The sequence below is a fragment of the Chelonia mydas genome, chromosome 15 (genome assembly GCF_015237465.2).
Source record: "Chelonia mydas isolate rCheMyd1 chromosome 15, rCheMyd1.pri.v2, whole genome shotgun sequence".
NCBI classification, from domain to species: Eukaryota; Metazoa; Chordata; order Testudines; family Cheloniidae; genus Chelonia; species Chelonia mydas.
Genome location: NC_057856.1, coordinates 10,012,367 through 10,039,482, shown reverse-complemented (window position 1 = coordinate 10,039,482; position 27,116 = coordinate 10,012,367). Strand labels below are relative to the sequence as shown.

Genomic DNA, 27,116 nt, shown 5'->3' with positions numbered 1-27,116 from the left:
AGTCTGTCACCATTTAAGACACTTGAAAAGAACATCTTTATTAGCCTCTACTGGCAAAGGCGCACAATCTGTGTAAAATAAACCACTGTAGTGGATTGTATTTATTATAGTCAGAAGCCTCACAAAATTAAATGTAAAAGCATCAGTCCATTGTCAACAGTCAGAGAGATGCTGAAAGAATGGTTTTGGCTGCTCATCCATAACCCATTTAAGCCGATACAAACACGCCCAGTCCCATGGTGAGAAGAGGGACTATACAAAAGGTGCCTTCTTAACTCAGTGGCCGTGATTCTACACTTCTTACACTGTTTTTATACTGGTGCATCTCCATTGGCTTCAATGGAGATACTTTGGCATAAAACTGAGGTAATGAAGTGGAGAATTAGGCCTAAAATATCTGCCCCTGTTTGTCTTCGAGTCTTACTTGAGGGAAAAAGATTTATTTACTCCTCTTTGAACTATAAAATCAAGATAACTATGCAAGTGCTAGATACGGCTCTTCTTCGCATACCAGTCATAAAACTGTCCAATAAATTCTGATTGCAGAACATTCATTTCTGATTAGGTCAGAGGCAGAAAGAACACAACTTAGATTTTCCTACCACAGGCAGAGTTCATCGTGCCCACAGCTAGCAAAATCATCTTTTGATTTGTTAATGAAAAGGATCAAGGAGGTAGAGTAATTAAGAAAAATTTTGGAACTTCATGATGGCTTTTTATAGACCTTATTTGTTGTTATAACTTAAAAGCTTCTGTTTTAAGGTTTGCTTGAGCAATAGTGTGTTTCTCCAAAGTGCAAGATAATCAAGTCATGAAAAAATGCAAAACATTCAATAGCTTCAGCTGAGATTTTCATTATCCTCAGTAGAAGCTATAGTAAAATGCTGTATTTTAAGTTGTATATAAAAATCCTTATGAAGAAGGCTGACGCTAGATTTTATCTGTTGAAAAGAACCTAAGAGATCCCCTCCAAAGCAGTCTTTAAACTGCTTTACACCCTTCTTACCTCCCCTGAGTTCCCAGTTTTTAAATTCAGCACTGCTACAGCCAGGAGTGAAATAACAGATAACAATCCCTATTTTCCCCACATAGACTGAAAACAGCTTTTTAACTGCCTGCCACAGCATCTAAGCAAACATGAATAACATGACAAGGATGAAACTAACACCTGCTAGCAGGGATCCTGCCTCTGCATAAATTACATTGGACAGTTTGCATATATAAACAAAGGCCTGCCAACAGAGTGCATTTCTTTCATTAGTTTCAGTGTGCATTCTTATCCCATCCCACACATACTGGAAGAGGGCAGCTCAGTAACCAAATTTCCAATTAGGAGAATCAGGGACCTCAACCCTAATTCTGCATTTGGTCCACCCAAGTCTAAAGATTTTGCTTTTTTAGAGATTAGATGCCAGAATTTAAAAGATCTTTTTAAAATCAGTTGGAGGGAACGATAAGTAAAACGCTGAGCAACTAAGTAGTCACTGATACCAACCTTACTCCCTTGGCCAGATCTACATGAGGGGTGTGATTTTTGTGTGTGCAACAGTTCTATAAGGGCAAAAGCCCTAGTCTAGATGCAGTTGGTAACAGCAAAAAGTAGCTATTGCCAGTATAGCTTTTACTGGTTCAGAGAGCAAAATAAGCTACACTGACAAAAATATTTTTAAAAGATGTTAACAAATCTGGCCCTAAATGACTTGCCCAAGGTCACACAGGGAGTCTGCGGTGAAGCAAGCACTTTCACCCAGGTCTCCAACGTCCTAAGCCCCCACTGAGATTTGCTGCTGCTTCCAGCTAGCTCCCTTCCATTCACCCTTCCTGCATGACCCGTCTCCACTTGGAGACTGCAGTCTCCAGCATCTTTTGAGATGTTTGTAATTCTTAGGCCCAAAGAGAAGCAGGAATATATACACAGTATTTGACAACACAAAACTTCAGAGTAGCTTATCTAGTAAGAGAATATTGAAATCCAGACCAAACAGAACCTACACAGAGAGAGTGGGAGTGGGTGGAAAAGAGAGCATCGCAGAAAAGTAAAAATCGAATTGTTTGGATGCAGGCTTAAAATTCAACACTTCATCTGTTCAACTCCTGCATAGCTAGAAATGATTATTAAGAGTATTACTGAATAAACAAAACAGATTCTAAGAGGAAGAATAGTCCAGTGGTTAGCAAATCTCAGTGGACAAAGCATAATTATTACTAACGACAATCTCAGCTACCAGCAGCAATGTAATGGGAAGTTTGGGATTGCATGAAACTAAACAGAGTGGGGAGTGCGAGAAGGAGAGAACGACAGTACCAAATGAACACAAATAGGCCACTGTGTTTTGTGTGCCATCCCAACGCGTTCTTAATGCTTTAGGGCCAGAGTGTTATAGATATTTAGCCCCCAAAGATGGAGATAGGAACCTAGTGGGATTTTCACAAGTGCATGGGTACCTCATTCCTATGGATTTCAATCTAGGTACTACTGAAAATTCCACTAAGCACCTACGTGCATCTTTAGAGGTCTAAATACCTGTACAAATCTGGCCCTAAGCCCCATGTTCCTCTTTTGTGGCATGGCCGGAACAACTCTTAGGTGGGACAATTTAGAGAGCTAAGCACTGTAGACCTCCTGTGCACCAATGTCTTCTCCTCACACAGCCAGCTCTCCTCAGCTGGCTCTGAAGATTTCCCTCCACCCACCTGCCCTCCTCCTGTCCAGGCCTCTTCCTCTTTTTGTACTGTTTCTCAAGCATTTTTGCTCCACATTCATGAATCAAGTTTCCACTCTATTAACTGAATTTTAAAGCACGTCAAGTTTCTGTTTCATATGAGAGGGACTATTCCACCTCAGGCATCTATGTTAAGGCTCCAAGTTCCGTATTTTGATGTTGAAGTTAGCATGTAGGTGGCTGATTACTCACTTTAGGCACATCAGTGCCAATCAGAGGGTTCAAATGCAGAATTTGTTGCCCTAATGTAAGTGTCTAAGTTGAAAATTTGGGGTCTGCATTTGAGTCAAGAAAGGCCTTATATGAGGAGGGATTAATCTTCCAACAGTGAATCAAACGTACAGCTTTGACGGCAGTGACAATGAGTTTAATTCTGAAACTGCCTCTTTCAAAATCTTTGATTCTCAAGTCCCCAAAATACCAAAAACCCACTTACTCAGTTAGCTCTTCATCTGAGTCTTCCTCATCTGATGAGTCTCTCGGTGGCTGCCATTCAGTTCGCCATTTTTCCTTTTGCTTTTGCCGTGCTAATTTCAGTGCATTCTTCCTCTCCAATGTTTCTTTCTGAAGAGTGTGGAAATACCCCCGACCCTGCTTCACTGAACTGATCAAATGCCTGCCAATAAATCACGGGATTGCAGAATTTAAAAGAAAATCAAAACCCATAAACTGTATAGATGAAGCCAGGCAAACCCAGTGATGTTTTTAGGTCTTCTCTCTGAAGGGCATTTCCCTTCCTTTAATCATTGTTAGGAGTTACATGTTGGCATTGAGGAGGGTCTAGACACTTGTGTATTTGACTGGTCAAATGGGAAGGTTCGAAAAATGACCCCATAAATTAGAAATAAATACACCAGAGAGGCGCATAGATACTCTCATATCTCAGTAGTAGCAAATTTTGTGAGAACGGTTAAAATTTTTTTTACCAAACTCTGAGATGGCCCACAATGTCAGTTGAAATGAATGATACTTTTTTAATGCAGTGAAAGTTCAAATATGGCCTTTTCCAACTCCCTAAAATCTTGCATCTCAGTGGTAACCCGAGGGAACCAGGCAACATTTTTTCAGCAGATCACGAATGAAAGCATCGCCAAACATGCGTGCGTAAGGTGGGGAAGGAGGCCAAAGAGGAAAATCAAGCTGGTCTTACTGTATGTCAGCAGGACAAGAAGATGTGAAATCTAGGAAGTAGGTCTGTCAAGCGATTAAATAAATTAATCGTGATTAATCGCACTGTTAAACCATAATAGAATACCATTTATTTAAATATTTTTGGATGTTTTCTACATTTTCAAATATATTGATTTCATTTATAACACAGCATGCAAAGTTTACAGTGCTCACTTTACATTTATTTTTGATTACAAATATTTACACTGTAAAAAACAAAAGAAATAGCATTTTTCAATTCACCTAATACAAGTCCTGTAGTGTAATCTCTTTATCATGAAAATTGAATTTACAAATGTAGAATTACGTACAAAACCCCCCCTGCATTTAAAAATAAAACAATGTAAAACTTTAGAGTCTAGAAGCCCACTCAGTCTTATTTCTTGTTCAGCCAATCGCTCAGACAAACAAGTTTGTTTACATTTGCAGGAGATAATGCAGCCCATTTCTTGTTCACTGTAATGGGGCGCAGACTCACCCAGCGGCGCCTCCTGCTGGTTGTCTGGGAATTAGCTCTTTTTACCAGCTCCGGAGCGCCCTCTGCTAGTGTCTCGCCATCGCTGGCCCCCGTGTCCCTCCCGGACCCCAGTGCCCTTTTACCTGGGGTGCCACCCCTCCAGGCAATACCCCACAGGTCTGGGTCTCCCCTCCCCGGGGAACCCCCATCCTCTATCCCCACCTTGCCTCAGCCTATGGGCTACTGCCAGTCATCATCCAGCCCCCTTTCACTGCAGCTGACTGCAGTCTGTATAAGCCAGTCATCATAGGCAAGGGGGGTTTGGACCTGCTGCCTCCGCCTACCCGTGGGCTGCCCTGTTGCAACCCCAGTACCCTGTCTTAGGCAGTATGCCAGGCCTGCAGCCTGGGGCTTTTCCAGTCTGGAGCCTCCCAGCTCCTCTGACCTTCCCCAGCTCTGCTTCACCTCAGGTACCCTGGTACACTCCCCAGCAGCCAGGCCCATCTCTCTCAATAGCTAGAAGAGACTCTCGCTCTGGCTTCTGGCCCCAGTCCTCTTATAAGGGCCACCTGGGCCCTCATTAAGCCAGCCGTGGCCGGATTGGGGCATGGCTCCCAGCTGAGGCTGCTTCCCCCAATCAGCCCTGCTTTTCCTTCCCTGCCACAGCCCTCTTCCTGGGCTGTTTTAAGCCTTTTAAGGCAGGAGTGGGTGACCACCCCGCTACATTCACAATGTCACCTGACAGTGGGAACAGGTGTTTTCATGGCACTATTGTAGCCAGTGTTGCAAGATATTTATGTGCCAAATGCATAAAGATTCATATGTCCCTTCATGCTTCAACCACCATCCCAGACGACGTGCATCCATGCTGATGACGGGTTCTGCTTGATAACAATTCAAAGCAGTGTGGACCAATGCATGTTCATTTTCATCATCTGAGTCAGATGCCACCAGCAGAAGGTTGATTTTCTTTTTTGGTGGTTTGGGTTCTGTAGTTTTTGCAGTGGAGTATTGTTCTTTTAAGACTTCAGAAAGCAAGCTCCACACCTCATCCCACTCAGATTTTGGAAGGCACTTCAGATTCTTAAATCTTCGGTTGAGTGCTGTAGCTATCTTTAGAAATTTCACATTGGTACCTTCTTAATGTTTTGTCAAATCTGCAGCGAAAGTGTTCTTAAAATGAACAACATGTGCTGAGTCATCATCCGAGACTGCTATAATATGAAATATATGGCAGAATGCAGGTAAAATAGAGCCGGAGAGGTACAATTCTCCCCCTCGGAGTTCAGTCACAAATTTAATTAACACATTATTTTTTTAACGAGCGTCATCAGCATGGAAGCACATCGTCTAGAATGGTGGCCGAAGCATGAAGGGGCATACAAATGTTTAGCATATCTGGCATGTAAATACCTTGCAATGTTGGCTACAAAAGTCCCATGCGAATGCCTGTTCTCACTTTCTGGTGACATTTTAAATAAGAAGTGGGGAGCATTATCTTCTGTAAATGTAAACAAACTTGTTTGTCTTAAGGATTGGCTGAACGAGAAGCAACCCTGAGTGGACTTGTAGGCTCTAAAGTTTTGCATTGTTTTGGTTTTGAGTGCAGTTATGTAACAAAAAACCCTACATTTGTAAGTTGAAGTTTCACAGTGAAGAGGTTGCACTACAGTATTTGTATGAGGCGAATTGAAAAATACTGTTTCTTTTGTTTATCATGTTTACAGTACAAATATTTGTAATAAAAATAATATAAAGTGAGCAGTGTACACCTTGTATTCTGTGTTGTAATTGAAATCAATATATTTGGAAATGTAGAAAAACATCCACAAATATTTAATAAATTTCAGTTGGTATTCTATAGTTTAACAGTGTTATTAAAAATGTGATGAATCGCAATTCATTTTTTTAATCGCAATTCATTTTTTTTAGTTAATCGTGTGAGTTAACTGCAATTAATCGACAGCCCTACTAGGAAGTAAAGGACATTTCAGAGAGACTGCAGAAATTGTAGAAAGAAAGATAATAATAATTAGCTTGACAGACCTATTGCAACAACTTCCATGGAAACAGCTACTCAAAACTCACAAAGTAAGCTTTACAGACTGTATCTAACTTTATACTTTCAGGTGAGAAATGTGAGTTTATAAACCACAACCTGAAAATAGCAAATATCATTTTGTTGTTGTTGTCAAGCCCCAGAGCTAGCCAGGATACAATGTAGAATATACCCACACTGTAGGAGAGGCTAAAGGCCATGAACCACATGGTACAACATAGACAGAGACCTCTTCAAACATCAGCACCTAGAGGCTCTAGTAATATAAACAACAGAGAGTTGAAGAATTCTCTCTCCTTCATTTCATAGGAACATAGGAATTGTCTTACTGGATCAGATACATGGTCAATCTAGTCCCGTATATGGGCTCTGACAGTGGCCAGTCCTATGTGCTTCACTGCAAGGAACCCTGTAGTACACAGTTATGGGATAACCTGCACATTGGGGAAGTCTCCTCCGCAATAGAGATTGGTTTAAGCTCTGAAGGATGAGGTTTTATATCCTTTCCAAAACATTTTTTTATTATTTACTATTATTATTTTGTATGTTCTTGTTATCCATACACATGTCCAATCTCTGAATCTTGCTAAGTTTTTGACCTCAATGATACCTTGTGGCAATGAGTTCCACAGCCTACTAATATGTTTTTTTCAGCTCCCACCAACAGCATAATCCATTTTCCTCAAGTACACGGGTAACTTGAACTGGAGAGGGCAGCTGGTTTGGAAGTCTTCTTCTTTGATGTCCCAGCTTACACTGAACTTTCTGAGCCTGATTTTCCACTGAGTGTGATTTTCTTTGAAGTCAATAGAATTACACTGGCATAAAGAGAGTGGGCAATCAGATGCTTTAGGTGCATACAGTGGCGATCTGGTTTAAGAAATAGTGGAGGAACTAATAACTCTCAAAATAGGGATCTGTTCTAAAACAGGAGCTTCTCCGCAAAACTGGATGTGTTGGTCAGTATACTTTGAATGCAGGTGAGATGCTACAGTTCGATGCTGATGATTGGCTTAGCTATAGTTCAAGGACATAAGTGTCAACAGAATGTTGCATATTCCATATAGTCTAATTATACAGGGTAATCGAAATGTACTGAGTATCAGCAAATTTAAATATTTTCTTCTGCACCATGATGATGAAGAAATATCACTAAGCATAAAGAATGGAAAGATTCTTCAGTCCCATTAGGTCATTCCTGGTATCTCACACTCTGTACAACATTAGTCAAATATGTTGAGCTCTGGCTTTGTTCTCTCCTCTGGTTAAATAACCTCTTGGTTAATTATAGTTTATAGTATCTTTTTGGCCACCATGCCACTTTCTACCTTAGCTTGATTGTCACAAGCTGACAGGTATTGCCCTGAAGCCACCTGTTATCTGCTAAATTCCACTTGCTGCCACTGAGCTTCATTGTCAGCTACAGGAAAGCTGTCAGTGAAGTCTGTCAGTGACTTGGAGACAACAGGGAAGGGCATTACAGTAAAGAGAAAAAAGAAGAATCCATAATGCACTCCCTGTAGGATGATAGCAGGGACCGAAAACAGAAAGCGCACCATGGCAGTGAAATGGATATGGCATAGCATAATAGGTTACTCTGCAGCCTTTAGAACGTAGCAGCTGATCCAAGTCAGACATGATGGTTCATACCCTGGCACAGAATGTGTTTCTGAGTTTTGGACTAAATGTTGTCAGGCGGTACCTGATCTTTTAACACAGATCTATACTGAAGCTGGGCCTGGTTCATTTTACTGAGAAGGAACCAAACCCTTTTTTTTATTAGAGATGCCTTAAAGTTCCCAAAGGTTATATAGGTAGCAAACAGCAAGTATTTAGTTCACTAGTTCTCAAGGTGAATAGCTCCCTCCCTCCCTGCCTGTCTGCCTGCGTTTATGACAAATTACTTGTGGAGGGTAACCATTTGCCATTCTTTGAGCCCAGCAATTGCAAACGCCAGTCACTACACCTCTCTTGTTCTGACAGAAGGTAATCTCTCTGCTAGACCTTTCTGTACTGGCTCAGGAACAAAGTAAAAGCACTGCTTTCAGAAAGCCATGGCCTTATTGAGAGATGCCGTGTGCTTTATAAGTTCACAAGGATTCTGGAATAAAGTCAGGCTAGCTAATTGTTCTTCAAGGTTTTCACATAGGAGATCTCTCTTGACACATTTCATTTCTTTTTTAACAACATAGCAAACTCTTGCTTCATTCTCATGTGATTTTTCCTGTCATTATTACTGATTATCAAGATAAAAAAGATGTTTTTCCTTCTTTCATACTGCAGCTTCCACTTGTAGAAGCATTGATTATGATGCCATAAACACTAAAGAGTAAGATTGTAAAATGAATCAAAGCTAATGAGTGAAAAAAAAGAAAATGATAAAACAGAAAATGTCTTTTACACACAAACTGCTTCAATAATCAGCAATATTGGGGAAAGAAATATGGAAGTAGTATGGGTTAAGTACAATTTTGTAAGATTTAACTGACTTAAAGGGCTTTTTAAATTTTGTATGCTAAAATCAGTCATCTGCTTGGCAAGCCTACAGGAACATGTGGCTACAACCAACGGTGAACAAACACTTAGAATCATAGAATCATAGAATATCAGGGTTGGAAGGGACCTCAGGAGGTCATCTAGTCCAACCCCCTGCTCAAAGCAGGACCAATCCCCAACTAAATCATCCCAGTCAGGTCTTTGTCAAGCCTGACCTTAAAAACTTCTAAGGAAGGAGATTCCACCACCTCCCTAGGTAACCCATTCCAGTGCTTCACACCCTCCTAGTGAAAAAGTTTTTCCTAATATCAACCTAAACCTCCCGCACTGTAACTTGGGACCATTACTCCTCGTTCTGTCATCTGCTACCACTGAGAACAGTCTAGATCCATCCTCTTTGGAACCCCCTTTCAGGTAGTTGAAAGCAGCTATCAAATCCCCCCTCATTCTTCTCTTCCACAGACTAAACATCCCCAGTTCCCTCAGCCTCTCCTCATAAGTCATGTGTTCCAGTCCCCTCATCATTTTTGCTGGACGCTTTCCAATTTTTCCACATCCTTTTTGTAGTGTGGGGCCCAAAACTGGACACAGTTCTCCAGACGAGGCCTCACCAATGTTGAATAGAGGGGAACGATCACGTACCTCGATCTGCTGGCAGTGCCCCTACTTATACATCCTAAAATGCCATTGGCCTTCTTGGCAACAAGGGCACACTGTTGACTCCTATCCAGCTTCTCGTCCACTGTAACCCCTAGGTCCTTGTCTGCAGAACTGCTGCCAAGCCACTCGGTCCCTAGTCTGTAGCGGTGCCTGGGATTCTTCCGTCCTAAGTGCAGGACTCTGCACTTGTCCTTGTTGAACCTCATCAGATTTCTTTTGGCCCAGTCCTCTCATTTGTCTAGGGCCCTCTGTATCCTATCCCTACGCTCCTGCGTATCTACCTCTCCTCCCAATTTAGTGTAATCTGCAAACTTGCTGAGGGTGCAATCCACACCATCCTCCAGATCATTAATGAAGATATTGAACAAAACTGGCCTGAGGACCGACCCTTGGGGCACTCCACTTGATACCAGCTGCCAATTAGACATGGAGCCATTGATCACTACCCATTGAGCCTGACAATCTAGCCAGCTTTCTATCCACCTTATCGTCCATTCATCCAGCCCATACTTCTTTAACTTACTGGCAAGAATACTGTGGGAGACCGTGTCAAAAGCTTTGCTAAAGTCAAGGAACAACATGTCCACTGCTTTTCCCTCATCCACAGAGCCAGTTATCTCGTCATAGAAGGCAATTAGATTAGTCAGGCATGACTTGCCCTTGGTGAATAGTTTGACTGTTCCTGATCACTTTCCTCTCCTCTAAGTGCTTCAGAATTGTATGTGACTTTCAAAATGGAGTTCTCTAAAAACAACTACTCCACTTAATTAATTTTATCCAATTTCCAAGTAGTAACAAAGAAATAAATCAGGTTAGTGAAAAAACACAGCAAAGGTATGTATAAGCTATAATGTGCCAGATTTAAACAACAAATTCACAATTCCAGAGAAGGTCAAGAAAGACCTTAGAAGTCTATGGACTTTTGGTGTGGAGAAAAAATGAAATACATCCTAACTTGGAATATACAGTTAATTGACATATATTCATATAAAGCAGATTTACAGTATATTTCAGCAATGGCACAGCAAATATCTCTGCATTTAAATGCTAGCATCAGAATGCTCTGTTTATACAACAACTTAATAAATTTAGCCTGGCTGCCAAATTGATAAGTAGGTGAGAATCATTCATTAAAATGCAATTGCAATTGAGATGAAATTTGGAATACATTTATTACAGTAATTGAGCTTCAGTCAACTGTAGTCACAACACAGATTTTCAACTGTCTTTCAGACAAAAGGATGTGTATTATTTTTGGTAAGTTAATACCTTTGTCAGCATGAAAATTAAAAGAGTTTCTTGAGTGCTAATGATTTGCAATAGTATTCTTCACTTTTCTTGAAAGGCATAAATTATTATAGATAAAGGTCAACCACATGCACAAAAGAATGACCTAGTAGCATACTGTGTATACAGCAAATTGATTGCAAGCATATTTTCAGTACTTAGTACTACTCTACGCTTATTAAATTACTCTTTAAATCCTTTATGGTCTCTGGGTCATCAGTTAATTGTAACGCAGCACCATAAAAGCATTGCTGAGTCAAGCTTCTGCCTCCAGGATTAAAGATACCTGATGCATTTCTTTGCACAGGAATGGCTCAGACAAAACTGAAGGAATCCATTAATTTGTTTCTCTTGATCATAAATCCAGCGTTAGGATGACATTTAAGAAGCTAACACAATGATGTTAAAAACTTCAGCAACATCGAACCAAACCACATATTTACATTTTATTTAAATACACTGGGCCAATTTAAGTAACTTGAGTGGTGTTAAGCCAGGGATGTATTTGACCCTGTATATAAAATTTTACCAAATTCACTACCATCCTCACATCTACAGTATGTAAACAGGAACCATTATAAGTAATCTAGACAAGGAACAAGGGACACCAACTGTGCATAAGTGGTGAGACCCTCACTCAGCTGGTGTAAATGGGTGTAGCTCTCTTGACTGTCACTGAACAAGGCCTATTTACACCAGCTGAGGCTCTGTCGCCCTAGGTCTAATGTTACCTCAGAGTCCTGATGACTACAGATTATGAACCAAGAGAAATGCATGTATTTGTTTGTATGCGTGTTATTTTGCCTACCAACAAATCTAGCCAGGTATATATAAGTTATTTATTTGGTCATGGGAGTTGTTAGCCTTCGCGCCACAGGATGGCTCATTTACACAGACTTTCTTGGTTTAGTGGTATATAGGCTCCTATGTGATTAGAGCTAATGGTAGAGTACATCCCTGTCCCTAGGCACTATAAAGAAAGAATTTAGCTCCATGCAGCAGCTTATAGCCAATTTTATAAACAAATAAAACATAGGTGGCATTGATTTGAAAGCTATTCACAGCACAGGCTTTCTAAATGCAGTTTCATACATTCCACTAAAGCACCTCAACCCTTATCTGCAGCAACTCCCTACTAATCCAGTGAAGGGCCTTCCTCGGGCGTTCTGCCAATTCCCAAATTGTGCAGGAGGTATTGTGATGTAAATGTTTCCCAGGGACTGTCAAACTCATTGCACTAATGGCAAAGTGACTACAAACCCAGGTCGTCTGAGGTGAAAAGCAAGTGCCATGACCTGTGTTGCCTCTTAGCTTCCTTTTGACCAGGATTCTTTGTAACAGGAAAATTCATGGAACAATGCCACATTCTTTTTTTTAACAGAAAACTCAGACTATGAAAGCTTTGGAACGACAGTACATGAAAACTAAACAATATATAGTACAACATTCTGAATATGGCAAACTATAAATCCAGGGATTAAAGACAAAATTGACTGAACACTTAAATCACCTGCAGCCATACGATGTTGGGCTGTGATCCCATCAGATCTCTCAAACTAAGGAGGGGCAAGGGAGATCAGTATTTGGGGTAGAGAATTTGAAGGAATACCTAAGTGCAGGAAATGGTGATTCAGCAGGTGACTGGCCCTCTTCATTTTGACTTAGTTTGCAGTCAGCGCTCTCGCATGGATTCAGAGGTGCTGTGCTGCTGAAAGTGCTAATGAAACTGAAATTCTGACAACCTGTAGTCATGAATGATCTCATGGCAATTTTTGTAGAAGTGATAACCCCTGTGTCATCAAATTTCAGTTCAGTTAATTAAATTTTTGTTTCCTCAATGCAGTTTCAATTGGGTACAGTGGGTTTTTTTAAATTTCCTGTCCCAAATTGTTATATTGTGTTGCTATGGATATTATACAGATGCCACATTTCACTTGAGAAGTTGCTTCATTTCTATATTTGAAATGATCTCTGGGCAAGTCTACACTACAAAATCAAGTCAACCTCAGTTACATCAAAGTACAGTAATTAAATCACTTGTGTGTGTCCACACTATGCTCCTTGTGTTGGCAGTGCGCATCGTCACCAGGTGTGCTTGCATTGATATAACTGTCAATGTGGGGAATTATGGGATGGCTTCTGAAAGGCAGCAACAGTCGATGTAAGCAACCCAGTGTCTACACTGACACTCCATCGCCCTAACTATATCAACCTAGCACTGTGCCTCTCGCGGAGGTGGAGCTATTACATCAGTGTAGTGAGCAAGTTACATTGGTGGCGTAGGTACTTACTGAGTTAGGTCAATGTAAGCTGCCTTATGTCGACCTAACTCTGTAGTGTAGACCAGGGCTGTGTATGTCCCTTACCTACTTGACAGGGTTTGTGAGGATTAAGTAGTTAATGTCTGTACAGCAGCTGGAGCCCCTGGGATAAAAGCTGTTACACAAGTACAGTGTATTATTCTTATTTACAGAGCACACATTATATATAGGCCAGATCCTCATTTACTGTAAATCAGCCTGGCCTTATTGAGGTCAATGAAGGTACGCTGATTTATACCAGCTGAGGCTCTGTCCCATACCTGTGACTGATACTATAGTAACTGCAGACTATTTAATTATATTCTTAACTGCCTTGCATCTTGCATAATTATTTACATCTGTCAAACCTGGGCCTAATTTTCATTTAACATCGGCTGCTTTATACCCTCTGGCACCGGAAAGGTGCCTTTTAATGTGTATTTTAAAGCCCCTTTCCACTGCCAGTCCTTCATGTGTCATTATATAATGTCTGCATCTGTAATTTTCACTCCATGCATCTGAAGAAGTGGTCTTTGACCCACAAAAGCTTATGCCCAAATAAATCTGTTAGTCTTTAAGGCGCCACCAGACTCCTTATTGTTTTTGTGGATACAGACTAACTCGGCTACCCCCTGATACTTGACTGCCAGAACTGTGTACAGTGGTCTTACAGTAAATGAGAATTAGGCTTCCTGAGAGCAAAGTCCATCTAAAATGTGATCACTGATGTAAGTGAATGGAAAATTCTGATTTGGTAGCATTTTAAACCCATAATGCACCGGTGTGAATGACTACACAAAAGGGAAAGGCAGTGGAGAACCAGAAACATGGTAATTCGCATGTACTGGCTAGGTAATTACACAGCAAGTACCATGCAATTAAAGACCAAACATAAATTATTTTTATCTTCTAAAGTACAGTGTAGGGTACCTGATAATTAAATTAACATTTATTAAATGTAGTTAATAAGCCACAGAAACTGTAAATACACTGTCATTACATATTACAGTATACTCCCATTTATCCAAAAAACCTCCGCATTATCCAGATCCCTTTTTTGTCCCCCAGCATGAGAGACATCCCCTACGCAGCATGTATCTCATGATGGGGGACAAGGAAGGGACTGGGATAATGAGGAGGTTCAGATAATAGAACAGAAACCTCTGGCCAGGACTGGGAAGAGGACGAGCCCCTGGCCACACCGCCCTGCTGCTGAATAGCTCCTGTGGCAGTGCAGGAAGCCCACTGCAGACCCGCTGTCACGGGAGTGAATGAGTGGGGCTGTGACAGTAGAACTGCGGAGAGCTCCCTGCGCTGTCGCAGGGCCAGTGACAGCTGATACCTGCAGGTGTAAGGTGAGGGAGGGAGGCTGCGGTCCAAGGTGGGTAGAGCAGACACCCCTAGCCAAGGACTACGAGGAGGAGGAGCCCCCGTGCACAGGGGAGGCCACCCTGCTGCTAAATGACTCGTGCCCTCTCGAGTATTGCACTTCCGACTATCCAATAAAATCTGTGTCCTGCAAGCTACCTGGATATCAGGAGTATACTGTATTTACCACACTAACTTATTAAGCAATTAAGTGGTACTGTGCCAAATCAACACATGCTGTGTAGCAAGAAGGACTTGCAATCTGAAACAAGGTCATTACTTCAGATGCAGATTCTCATTTGTACTCTCTTTTTTTTGTTCTCTTGCCCATCCTTCTCTGTGACTACAATATTTTGTGCTCCAAATGCGTTTGTTAAAACAAAACTAAAATCAGGATCTGCATTACAGATGTATTATCCCCTGTGTATTCTCAAGGAGAGATTCAATCAGAAAATAAACAATTGATACACCCAGTGATTAGGAGGTTTCCTGGCAGTAACTGGGGCAAGACTATAAGGAACCAGTAGAAAAAAAAATAAAGATCCTCAACTGACCATACAACACAGCTATCATAAGACAGCAGTGGGTGCAGTTATTGATTTATTATTATGCACTTGGAGAGGTTTCACAATGTTTTTCATTAAACTTCAATTACATTAAAACACAGGAAATGCTCTTTTCTACTGCTGCAAAAAGCAAAATCTCTCTCTCTCTCTCTCTCTCTCTCAGAAAAATGCAATGTTGAGACTCACAGCTATGTGATTTGGTAAACAGATACAAACTCACAAAATAGAAATGATTGATCTTTATTTGGGGCTCTTTTCTTCCCATGCTATGAGGCATGGAGCAATTAAAAGCACAATGCAAAGGAAAGCCCCCAAATCACCATGGCTTGTTTCCCCACAATTCCTGGAAGCATATGGAGGCCGCTCTTCAATAGTGGGATGCTCTGCTTCCTATCTGATGGTATTTTTGCTAGTTTTCCTTGCAGACGTTAATGTTTTTGTGGTAGGATACAGGCATGCTGGGGCTGAAAATTCTAGCCTTAGAGAGTTGTGCTACCAGGTTAGGGGATCCCTCCAGAGCAGCATTCAGAGAAGTGTTCAGGGAATAGGGATTCCTAAATCAATGGGGCTGACACGAGTGAATCTGAGAGATTTCAAGGTCACACTTCAAACTCCTCTCCCATCCTCTTTGAGGGAACTATTAATCAAAAATTCTGCTACATAAACCTCAAGTTTTCTGGGCCCTCCAGAAGGGTACAATGTGATTTTATGTTATACATAAAGGGGCAAATTTGCTGCTTGTTTAAGCAGGGGAAATTCCATTAAGGCTGTTGGAGTTGTATCTGCATATGCTACTGGTCCAAGATCTTCAAGTGAAACTAGAAGATGAGCCTCATACCCCCTTACCTCTCTACATAAAGGCAGGTATACATGGAACAGTAGCATTCTATTACCTAAAAACAGCAAATCTATTGTAAGTGCTAAAAGCTTCTCAAATCTGTGAGGAAACATATGTCACTTATCATGTTGCATGGAATTACACTGTGACGTGTTTAGATAGACAGTAAAATCGAATAAGCAACAAACATATAAAATTGCATACACATACACATGCATTCTGCCATGGGGGTGGGGGAGTAAATTGAGAAGTGAACAACCTGGAAAGGCAGAAACATTGATGGGAACTCAAAATAGCAGTTTTTCCAGTGACTGATAATAGAGATAATGATTCATACATCCATATACTTAAATAGATGTCTTTGCCCATGACTGCTGTCTAATTAATGCGAACCATCATTCATGTAAAAGGAAATTTTTTCTTCTGGAAAAAAAATTCTGAAAACTGCCAGCAATGACAGTGCTAGAAGCATGCCAATTAGAGTGATTTCTGCCAAGCAGCAAGAGGCCACAGAACACTGGTTTCCAGGCAACTGACATTATGAAGTATTAACTACAGCGAAAACTAATACAGACAGATAAACATTCCACCTTTACAGTTAGCATTGCCTGATAGAGTGAAGTTAGGAAGTGAGGAAAGGAAAGAAGAGAGACTATCTCCCCGCCCCCTCCCCCCACTCTATTAAATCTTGTAGTAAACATTTGCACTAATGAATGCCAACATATCAATACCCCGGAATATTGAAGCCCTTGCTGTCTATACACATTACAGTTGGTTTGGGATAGACTCACAGAGTACAAACTCAAGAAAGAGCGTAACAAAAAAGCGCTCCAAAAACCCAAAAAAACAAATTCCAGTAGATCTTCTAGTAGTTGCCCATATCACCATTTCAATCACAAAAATAACCAGTTTTCTATTAAAAAAATAGCCAACAACGGCTCCTTGTCCACAAGGACTAAAAGAAATAGGAAGTGCTGCTGTTAGCATAGCTGTCAGTTCAGACATGAAATATGCATTAGTAGTGGCAGAGCTTTTTAAGTGCAGATTGACTTCTACAGTTCTCCCTTCAGGAGTCTTTAAAGATTCTAAAGGGGAAATATCCAGCTTCTAATTTAAAGCATAAAAAACAGACAGTGAAATACCGTTAAAGATTAAACTGCCAACAATTTGACACTTAGTTTTATTCAACTAATACAGCATGGTGAAACAGATTCACAGGGGACCATTTTCTTCAAAACTAGGAAACACAATAAATCTGCATTTTTCAAATAGAGAGTTTGAATAGTTCATAAAGTGGTACAGATTCTTCCCTTTTCAGCTTGTATCTTAAAGCTGTCAATTTCTAGCTGTTGTTGATATGGGATGACATCTTGTCAGCTTTACACTGGTTCATCTGCTTGGAATCCTCTATATAGCACCCTCAATTCTCCCTTGTCTTTATTTTACTGACACCAGTGTGGTCCTTTCTCTCCACTTAGTTCTGATACCACATTCCACAAGCCCACGCTAACCTACTCATACACCTGGATATCCTGGAAGACATGCACAATCTGTGATTATGGATATACATACTTACTTCAAAGGTATACAGAGGCACAGATTTTTCACCATGTCTGAGCAGTGTCTTTTTTCATATTTAGGGAAACATCTCTCCAACTGATGGACCCACTGAGAGTTACCTCTAAAAGGGATCAACAGATGATCACTTCTAACTACAACTGGTCAGAAAATAGGGGAAAATTCATGAAAGTTCTCAAGATTTTTTTCTAGTTTTTCTTTTTAAATTTTGTTTTGATGGACATTTCTGACCAGCTCTACATGTAAACAAAGAAGTAGGTGGTGCTTGAGCCACCTACAATGAGAAGGGTGGTATAAAGAAACAGGCAAACAGGCATCCGAGGGATGTAAGTGAAATGGAAGTGTAATTTTCACCTTCACCCTCATTCAATTCATTGCTGAAATAACTAGTTTAAATCCTCTTTGGTGAAGGCTTTTTCTTTAACACTGTCCTGCATATGAAAAATGGTTAATGGATAACCCTATTTGGATACATGAGATTGAAAAAGCTATACAAAATCTAATCCCTGGCAAAGCACCAGGATCAGCTGGCTATCCAACAGACTTTCATAAAAGATGTGACCAGATATTCCCTATTCTACTTAAAGTCACTGATTAAACTTTCCAAAAGGGGCTAATGTTGTGTGAGAGGAGGAACATCTTTATCTTCAAAATTAGAGTAATAAAGACTATGATAATTGTTGAGATTTCCATCCTAAGTATTATGCTTTTGAATATAGAATATAAAGTAAATCACCAAAAGTCTAGTAACCTGCCTAAAAATACAATTTTCTCAATTGTTCAGATATCAATTGTATTTTATGAAAGGCAGACTTGCTACTGATAGCACAAGAAAAATTCTTCACCTATATTATCAAACCCAGTTACCAAGGACTGCTTCACAAGCCTTTTCCCTAACTCCAGATAAGGAATTTGATAGAGCAGAATGGCCATTTCTTATGACAGTATTAGGAAAAATTTATTTTAGTTCCATTTTCCTTAATTGGGTTGAAGACTTTTACAATATTGTCTCTTGCATCTGTACTGATGAATGGAATTCTTTTCTCGGTCTTTCAGTTGGAAACAGGAATGGGCAGGGTTGTCCACTCTTTCCTCTCCCCTTTTATTAATCTTTTGAATGCCTAGCGAAACATAAGAAATTGTGTGCCACTGAAGGTACACAAATAAACAAAGATGAGCACAATATTAGTTTGTATGCAGGTGATACGGTTTTGTCACCATCAATCTTTCCAAAATTTCCTCCAAATCCCTGTTCCTCAGTTCCTTCAAAATTTACATTAATAGATTCATTTGGAGAATGGTTTTCTTCACAAAGCTCAGATACCTCACATTTCCATCATCTCCCATATCAAACCTACAAATGTATTACATACTTCATCATTAACATATGCATAAATCTTTTCCAATGTCATCCATACAATCTTTGCTTATGATAAAATATTCCGTGACATTCAAAACTGGCAGCTTCTTTCCTCTATCCTTAGTGGCCAGAACTGAAAATATCAAAATGAATTTATGCACTGTTGTTGTAGCCATTTCAGTTTCAGGATACTAGAGGGACAAGGTGGGTGAGGTAATATCTTTTATTGGACCAACTTCTGTTGGTGAGAGACACAAGCATTTGAGCTACACAGAGCTCTTCTTCAGGTTTGTGTCCTGGGATTACTTATGTGTCTGCTAATGATGAAGAGCTCAGCTTTGTTATTTGAAAGGCTGAATGAGTTAATCACACAGCATCTATGGAAAGGGAAACAACCCAGTTTATCACAAAAAACTCGTAAAAGCCTTATCATCTGGAGACAGACCTATACCACTATCATTTGGCCTGGTAGTGCAATTCATTTAAAATGCACTAACACTGGGTATGTCCCTATCTCATTTTATATTGAAAAGCACCCAGCAGCTCCAACTGGTATGCTCCATTATCTAACAAAGTCATCAGTGCAATGTCTCTACCCAGACTGCCAAGGAGATATGAACTCTTTAGATACTCAGAGTTGTCTCACAATCTTCTCAGTAATCTTAACCAAAAACTGGCTGATTGGATACTGGACTTGTTGACCAGATTGTCAACTTAAAGGGATATTTTTTCGGCATACAGGAGCTTCCTTTAGAGAAGCCTGCCGTCTGTCCATTTTAAAGGAGGAACTGACCATCTTCACCAACCACAGACATAGGGTCCACAGGTCTTCACCACACAAATAAGGCATAGGCCCCAATTACTGGTTCTGTTCTGCTGCAAAGTAGTCCCAACAACTCTAGTAACTGAGTGAGCTTCGTGGGCCTAAACCCAACCAGAGAAGACTAACCATTTGTACCCTCCAAAAATGGGTCTACTTTCATGAAAGCTGACTGTTCAGTGCAAATCCACTCCATTTTCTCCACAAATTAACATGACATTTCCTCCCAACAGGAAAGACTTGTGTGAGGCACTGAGTGAAGACAGCTAGCATTAACAAGGCAGGCCACTGATCAGAACAACTCCACTGATAGTGGAGGCAAACAAATATTTTTTTTGCATCCTTAACAGCTATTATATGTGTTCTCAAAATATCTTTATGATACAATCAATCAGATTCTGTTTCCAGCTTCTATCGTTGCTAATCGTGCTGCCCTCCCACCCTTTCTGTTGTCCGAAGAAAATATTTTCAGTGGTGCTCATTTAAATAAAGTCACTCATTTCTAAGTATATTGTGTAAATGTGCGACAGTATTTCTAGTGAACTTGCATACTCTTTCTGGTTGAGTTGGGCAGCATGGGTGATTTATAGCCACATGTCTTTATGGGTTTACAGGGACAGTCTTGGAATACTTTTTTTTTTGTATGTGTTCTTGTATCTTTCTATTATTTATGATTAGTTATAAAGACCTCAACATCTTTGGTTCTCAAACAGTACATTCTCACCCAACTGTGGATTACTGTACATTATTTTTGGATCACATTTATGGATGTCATAGGAACAAAGCAATAAGAAGGGATCTCTCTCACACAGAGATGAATGTCATTTCAAAGTCTCTGAGCTCGAGTTTGTTTAGTCTTAGTAAAAATAGTGTAGAAGATTTCCTACTGCAGAAATGAAAACATAATTCTTTGCTCAAAATACTAAATGTATCTGAACACTCAAGGACAATGACTTTGTCACTACTGCCATACTGTGCTCCGTCCACTGAATCGTACACTGGGAAATATTTGGTCAAGTTGGTCAGAGCTACTTTGTGGGGAGTCAGGTTCAGTTCACATTAAAAAGAAAGAAGTTGAGATTCTGAAAATAAAAAGAACAGATCATCATCTACAGATTCCTCAGCTGGTTTGTCTGTTTCTTCCTTCATAAAGATAAGCAAGCTTCTTGTTGCATTTTGACATGAGGCTTTTGGAAATATGATGTTTTAGAACTGACCAAATTCCCTTTAAAACGACCTGGCATAACCAATCATTTGGAAAATCCTAATTACAGCAATCATCAGGGAGCCTTAATAGTACTTTAAGTGCATCTGTGATAGGGTGAGGGGAAGCATTAGTGACTGACACTTGTTGCTGGAGTCTAGTATGAGCAACCTCTCTTCCCTATCGTGGTCCTCCTTTGTGCCAGGATGGTGACTTACAGGAAAATTCTATATTTCTGTGCATGAGAGAGAGAGAGAGTGTTTTTGTAAGTGAGCATGTGTGAGGTGAAAATTACAGGGCTAGACATTATTTTGACTATGTCTTGATGCCTTAACTAGAATATTAAAGCTTTGGTGAATGTGGTTAAATCCAATCCAGTAATGGCTCTTCAAACATTTCTGAGAGAGTTTTAAAATTCATACTAATGTGCTATGTCACTATGACCACTACTAATGATAACTTACTCTTGGTTTCTTCTCTTACTCCCTTTAAAGCAAACAAGCTGTAAGACTACAGACATAACCCTCTGCAAATATGCCAAGGTATATCAATTAATGCCTAATTAAGACGACTACCAAATATTCCTCTTTTATCATGAGGCGGGAAGACAGCACACACAAATCACTGAATAGCATTTGTATTCCTCACCACATTACTTAATCATTTACTACTCTGCTTGTCACACTGCTTTAATTGAAGTTGCAAGGTAGCTAGCGTAATGGCTTACACACTAGCTTTCCCCCCACCTTTCTTGTATTTCCCTCCCTGTTTATTCCTTTCTCATCTAGTTCCTTTCTGTCATGCTTCAGTTGCTATATACAAGTATTGCAACACATGACTTTGGCTCCAAATAGCAATGCAGTTATCTAAAGTGGGCATTAAACCCATTCTGCAGGTTCCTATCTCAAATATTTATTTAATTAGGGCTATTAGTTTTCTTTCTTTACTTCTTTTGCCATCGTTGTTTCTTTACACAGTGGATTTATATTAAATAACACCATGCAAATTATCAAGACAAATGGGAAGGACCTTACAGTGGTTGGCACATTTTTATATTAAAAATGCAAATAACAGGGATCAAGATATTTCATCACTTTCAACATATACAGTAGAAAGCATAGCATAAAACCATTCAGTTAACAGACACAACATCATTGCTTGATTATCAGAGGTTATGTTTGTTATATAAATTCTCAATAACAGCTGAAAATGGTTGTAGTTATTGGTTGTTTGTCTACTGTAGATTTTAGAAAGCATTAGATAAAGTATGTCCATTTTTAAAATTCCATTTGTCAGTTGTTTCTCAAACAGGCAAATTTCTCCATGGCCATTATATCTCATGTATCACAATTCATTTGCTAAACTATGAAATATGAGGGCTCCCCAATTTTTGTTGCCTTTGGAACCTGCTGGGTGTGAGGATGTTTTCCCAGGATCTCCACTGGGAAACACCTAGTAAAGGTTGTGCTGTGCTGAATGACACTGGTTGAAAAAAACCCACTGATTGTGCATGCATTGAGACTATTGTGGGTCCCAGAAAATTTGGATTTTAAGTGAAGTTCCCCATATATGACAGTGACTATGCAGGCTTCTCACAGTGTGTTGAACAGTTTTCACTAGACTGGGGTAAAACTGAATTTCTCTTTAAAAAAAAAAAGGTTAGTGTGTGAAATTATTCACTTATTTATTTTGCCTGATTTAACCTTATCTATCCCCGTTGTCCTGTCCTAATTTAAATTTTTATGAAATTTTGTTGGACTGAATTATGCAATTCCAAATACTTCAGTATAAAATAAAGCCACTTTTGCATGGAACTGTGAATTAAACTTAAGAAACAAGACTAGATCAAAGCATATTAGCAGACTACTAATGTGCATAAGCAGGGTGCACACAAACAGTTAGACCATGGCATGCTAGTGCAGGCTAGGTTTACACCATAGCTTGCTGCAAACCAAATGTTTGTAGACAAGCCCACAATTAAACATTTGATGTAATCAGAATTTTGTTTATTGTAATATAGTGGAGGAAACTGAGAAATGTCTTCAGTTAAAAGAAGACTACAAAAACACGATCTTCTGTTGAAAACAATCCTGCACTGTGTTCCAGAGATGAATTAGATGATCTAAAAAGTCTTTTCTAGGAGCTTGATTTAGTAGACAGTTAAAAAAAACCCTAATCAGACAGAGATACCAGTGTGGTCTAGAAGAACAAGCAAAGGTTTTAGAATCCCAGGCACATGAGTTCCAATCTTGGCTCCAACAATGACTCTTTGTATGGCCTTAGCAATTCACTTCACCTCCCTGATTAAGGTTTCCCAATTCACCAATGGGGATAAAAATACTTGCCTGCTTACCTACCTCAAAGGGGTGTTGTGAGGATTAACTAGTTAATGTTTGTGTACATACAAATATTACAAAAATGCTAAGTATTAATTAAATACATCCACAGAGGGTTTTAAAAGATTGTTCCTACTATAAAACATTAATGGTAAAAGATTTAAAGTGAAATAACCTTAAGAATTTAAATGAAAGTGGTAGGAGAAACTCCATTCTAGTAGAAAAATCTTCTAGGCCTTCAGTCGCAACAGACATATCTTATATGTGGTGCATCCATGCCAATTTAAAAAATATATATTTATACAGGAGAGCTGAGTTCAGATGCATCATCTTATTTCCAGTCCCAAGCTGTTTACAGCTTTCTTGACAGATGCAAAAAGGTCAAGTGATTTGCACAATGTCTTACAAAGAGTGAGAGGCTCAGCCAATACTTAGAATCAGCATCTCTTGATTCACATCCCTTTGCCCTCACCATTCGATCATATAACATTATTAATGTGTGAATGTTGTCATAATACTTGTAGCATGCAATGCAGCAGAAGTAAAATGCCTGGAAAGACAAATGTTTTTGATTTCTCTGTATAGTCTGGGCTAAGTACATCCATCTGCACATCATGTACATTTGCATTTTTATCTGGAGATCCTTGGTGGATGTAAAAAGCAAGCATTTAAGTTTGGCTTTTGGGGTTTTTACTGTTCCTGAAATACCTCAGAGTTAGTTTCTCCAGGTCAGGTTTGTAGCACAATAACAGGGTTGTTGATGGAAGCCTGCCAGTCACTGCTTGTGCTATACCAGATCTATATAATATGGTAAAGAGAACCCTCTCCAGACTGACATTCTAGTACTTTTCACAAGTATAAAGTTCACTTGAAACCTCTCAGAAATTATGGATGCTCAAGATTGTTATTACAAAACCCATTAAATGTGAGAGAACCTTCTGAACTTTGTTAACAGTACCTCTACAAGAAAAACTTCTCTGAACTTAAATATTTCTAGGCATGTGCAGTGCAGTTTCTAAAACTCCTGTTGGAAGTATCAGCTGATAGACTAAGTCAGGCTCTCTTCAGACTACTTAAATCTAGTAAAACAATGACACTTGTAATAAATGATTTAGGACAGCCCAATTTTAATAAACAAAGTGGGTAAGTAGTATATTTTATTGGACCAACTTCTGTTCGTGAGAGAGATAAGTTTTCAAGCTTACACAGCAGTCTTCTTCTCAGAAAGCTTCTCTCTCTTACCAACAAAAGTTGGTCCAAAAAAAGAGATATTTCCTTACTCACCTTGTCTCTCTAATATTCTAGGACAAACATGGCTACAACAAAACTGCATACAATCTTAAATAGCTATACAATCACTGGGCCAGCTTGCTTCAAGCCTGTGGTGGGTCATCCGGTTACTCGGGTCAGAGACTCCCTCTCCAAGTCTTCCCCAAGAGAACATTTTCCCCTCAGCCATCCCTCTCTGTTAAGAAAACAGCTATTATAACTGCTGTAATCAGATCCAGCTCGGGGAGTTCGTTCTGCTTTGTACGTGCATTAGCCCCTGGTCCTTACTTCTCGGGTGTGTGGGTGTATAAACCCCATAATACTTCTTAATGTAATTGGTTCAGATTTTCTCTGAATGGTTCAGAGAACTGCTCCTTCAGCCCTAACATACACAGATTCATTTTAGTGAATTTAGGATTTGAGAAAAGTGTAAAATTGCCAGCCCTCGTAAATGAAACTCCAATCCTATCCATAAAATAGATAACAATATAGGAAAGGGATTATGCACTTCCAGCACTGTCCGTACAATATGTCTCATCCCAATTCTAAAGGTATCACCTCTAAGGAAATGAGGGGACTTCACTCTCCATGCCAAATCAGTCATAGGCCTCTCTGCAGAGATTAATAATGATTTCTTTTGTGCCAATTGTTATGGTGGATTTTGTGCTGCAGACATGTCCAAAGGTAAGCAATACAGGACAACACGAAGTGAATTCCATGTAGCTACATCACAAACTTCAAGAAGCAATACTGAATGGAGGCGGGTTATCATCAAAATAACTTTAATTTGACCTCAAAGTGACAATCCTACTGAAGATTAGCAATGAACAATGCATACAGACAACCAATCTAGTGCGGTTCTCTTGAATAGTAGCTAACAATGCATTTTTGGCAAAAGTAAGTTATGCCTTATAATGAAGTGGTGTATCAGCCTAGATAACATAGTATTTATTTTGTTTTGTTTTATGAAGTATTTATTATGTATTTTACCTAGTTTAGGAGATAAAATTTCACTAGGATTTGAATAAGCAAAATAATCAGGGATGGAGTTCAGAGAAGGGAGGGAGAATGTAAGAAGTTTGATATTATCTTCCATAACTAGTAAGGAATTCTGGGATAAAATTTAGGATTATGTAAAACCATCATGCTTTTGTGAAATGTAGCATTCTAATTATATTGCAGTATGTATGTGCAAACAGGAGAATAAAGCTTTCTGTGGGAAACTTAGCTCTGAATTCCTTGACATTTGTGCAATTACAATTTCAGCATAATGTTTCAAGAATGTAATTTTTTGCTTTTAACATATTTTATGCTGATAAAATGTTTCAGCCATTCAGAGAACACACATTTGCCTAGGTTTAACCAAAGAAATTATCTGCTTCTTGTACCAGTGTCCATCTTCTTTATTGCTGCTTGCTTTAATTCAGCTATTGTGTCTAGAGAATGCTTTTCAAAGTCTACAGCCCTTGTTGTAAACACTTGTGTAATCTGTATCCTACTGGGGTTGACAGTGGTAATTTGTCAGCATTTATTTGCAGCAGGCTGTAGCTAAACCTTGCCAGGACTAAAAAACATTTTTGTGTACAAATGCTTGCCGTTTTAATTGTAAAAAATGTTTACTTTTTCTTAGTTTGACATTCAAATTAAAGAATGCTAGAAGGTTCCAAGGAAATATTTCAGAAGACTGTAGAGCTACATGAGTACAATTTAATATCTAGTTAAGCTATTACTGAGCAAATTTAGTGAATGGTCTCTAAGCAGTTCAGTGCAAAGGAACATCTGGCAGAACAGCAGACGAAAGATTTAGTTAGATGTTATTCTTTTTAACATTTCACTAAATTGATCATGAAAACAGGGATTAGGCCACTCAGTTACAAGGAATTAAAAGAAACTTTGGGCCTGACTCTCTCATTTACATTGCACTCGTATTGTGCCAGTTTAATGCCATTGTAGTCAATAGAGCGGCACAAGTGTAAAACGAGTGAAGCAGAGTGGAGAGTCAGCGGGCTGGATATTCATTTACAATGAGGCTCTTTCACACTAAGGCTCCAATACCTTGGTCTAATTTGGTTGCTGGGTTTAGTGGGCGGGTGCAGGGGGCGTTGGTGATCTGTGACACAGACAAGGTCAGATGATCTAGTGGTCCATTTGAGTCCCTCTGTTGGAGGCCTTGTGGTCCTACCACACCTTGCTCCAGAAAAGGAGCAGTTAAGGTGAGTCATCCAGGCCTGCCTAAAAAGGCTGCAGGGAAGCAGCCAATCAGAACATAGCAAGCTCAGATAAAAGGAGCTGCATGGGATAAACTGTTCAGTTCCTGACTGGGAACAGAGGAGTAAGGAAGGGTGCGCCTTCTGGAGCTAAAGGAAGAACCAGAAGATGGGTTATTCAAATAGCACATGATTGCTATTTGTAGGGCCCCTGGGTTGGGACCCAGAGTAGTGAGTGAGCCAGGATCCCACCCACCGGCTGCTGGGGAAGTGGCCAAAGCTCTGAGAAGGCACATGTTTTTTTAGAAGCCCAAGAAATGGGCTGGGCCATTAAACAGGCCCAGGGATGGGGCTGAAGACCCTGAAGAGGATCAACCATTTGTTGAACTTTGTTACTCTCCCCTGGTGCCCCTGGAAG

The 27,116-nt window shown here is 39.8% G+C and overlaps 1 protein-coding gene across 1 annotated transcript in view; it reads right to left on the bottom strand.

The window, feature by feature from the left end:
• CCDC60 (coiled-coil domain containing 60) overlaps positions 1-27,116 on the bottom strand; it is a 122,410-nt gene that overhangs the window by 31,139 nt on the left and 64,155 nt on the right. The window contains 1 exon segment of the mRNA XM_027833984.3: positions 3,160-3,339. Within this exon segment, the coding sequence (XP_027689785.3) occupies positions 3,160-3,339 (180 nt within the window).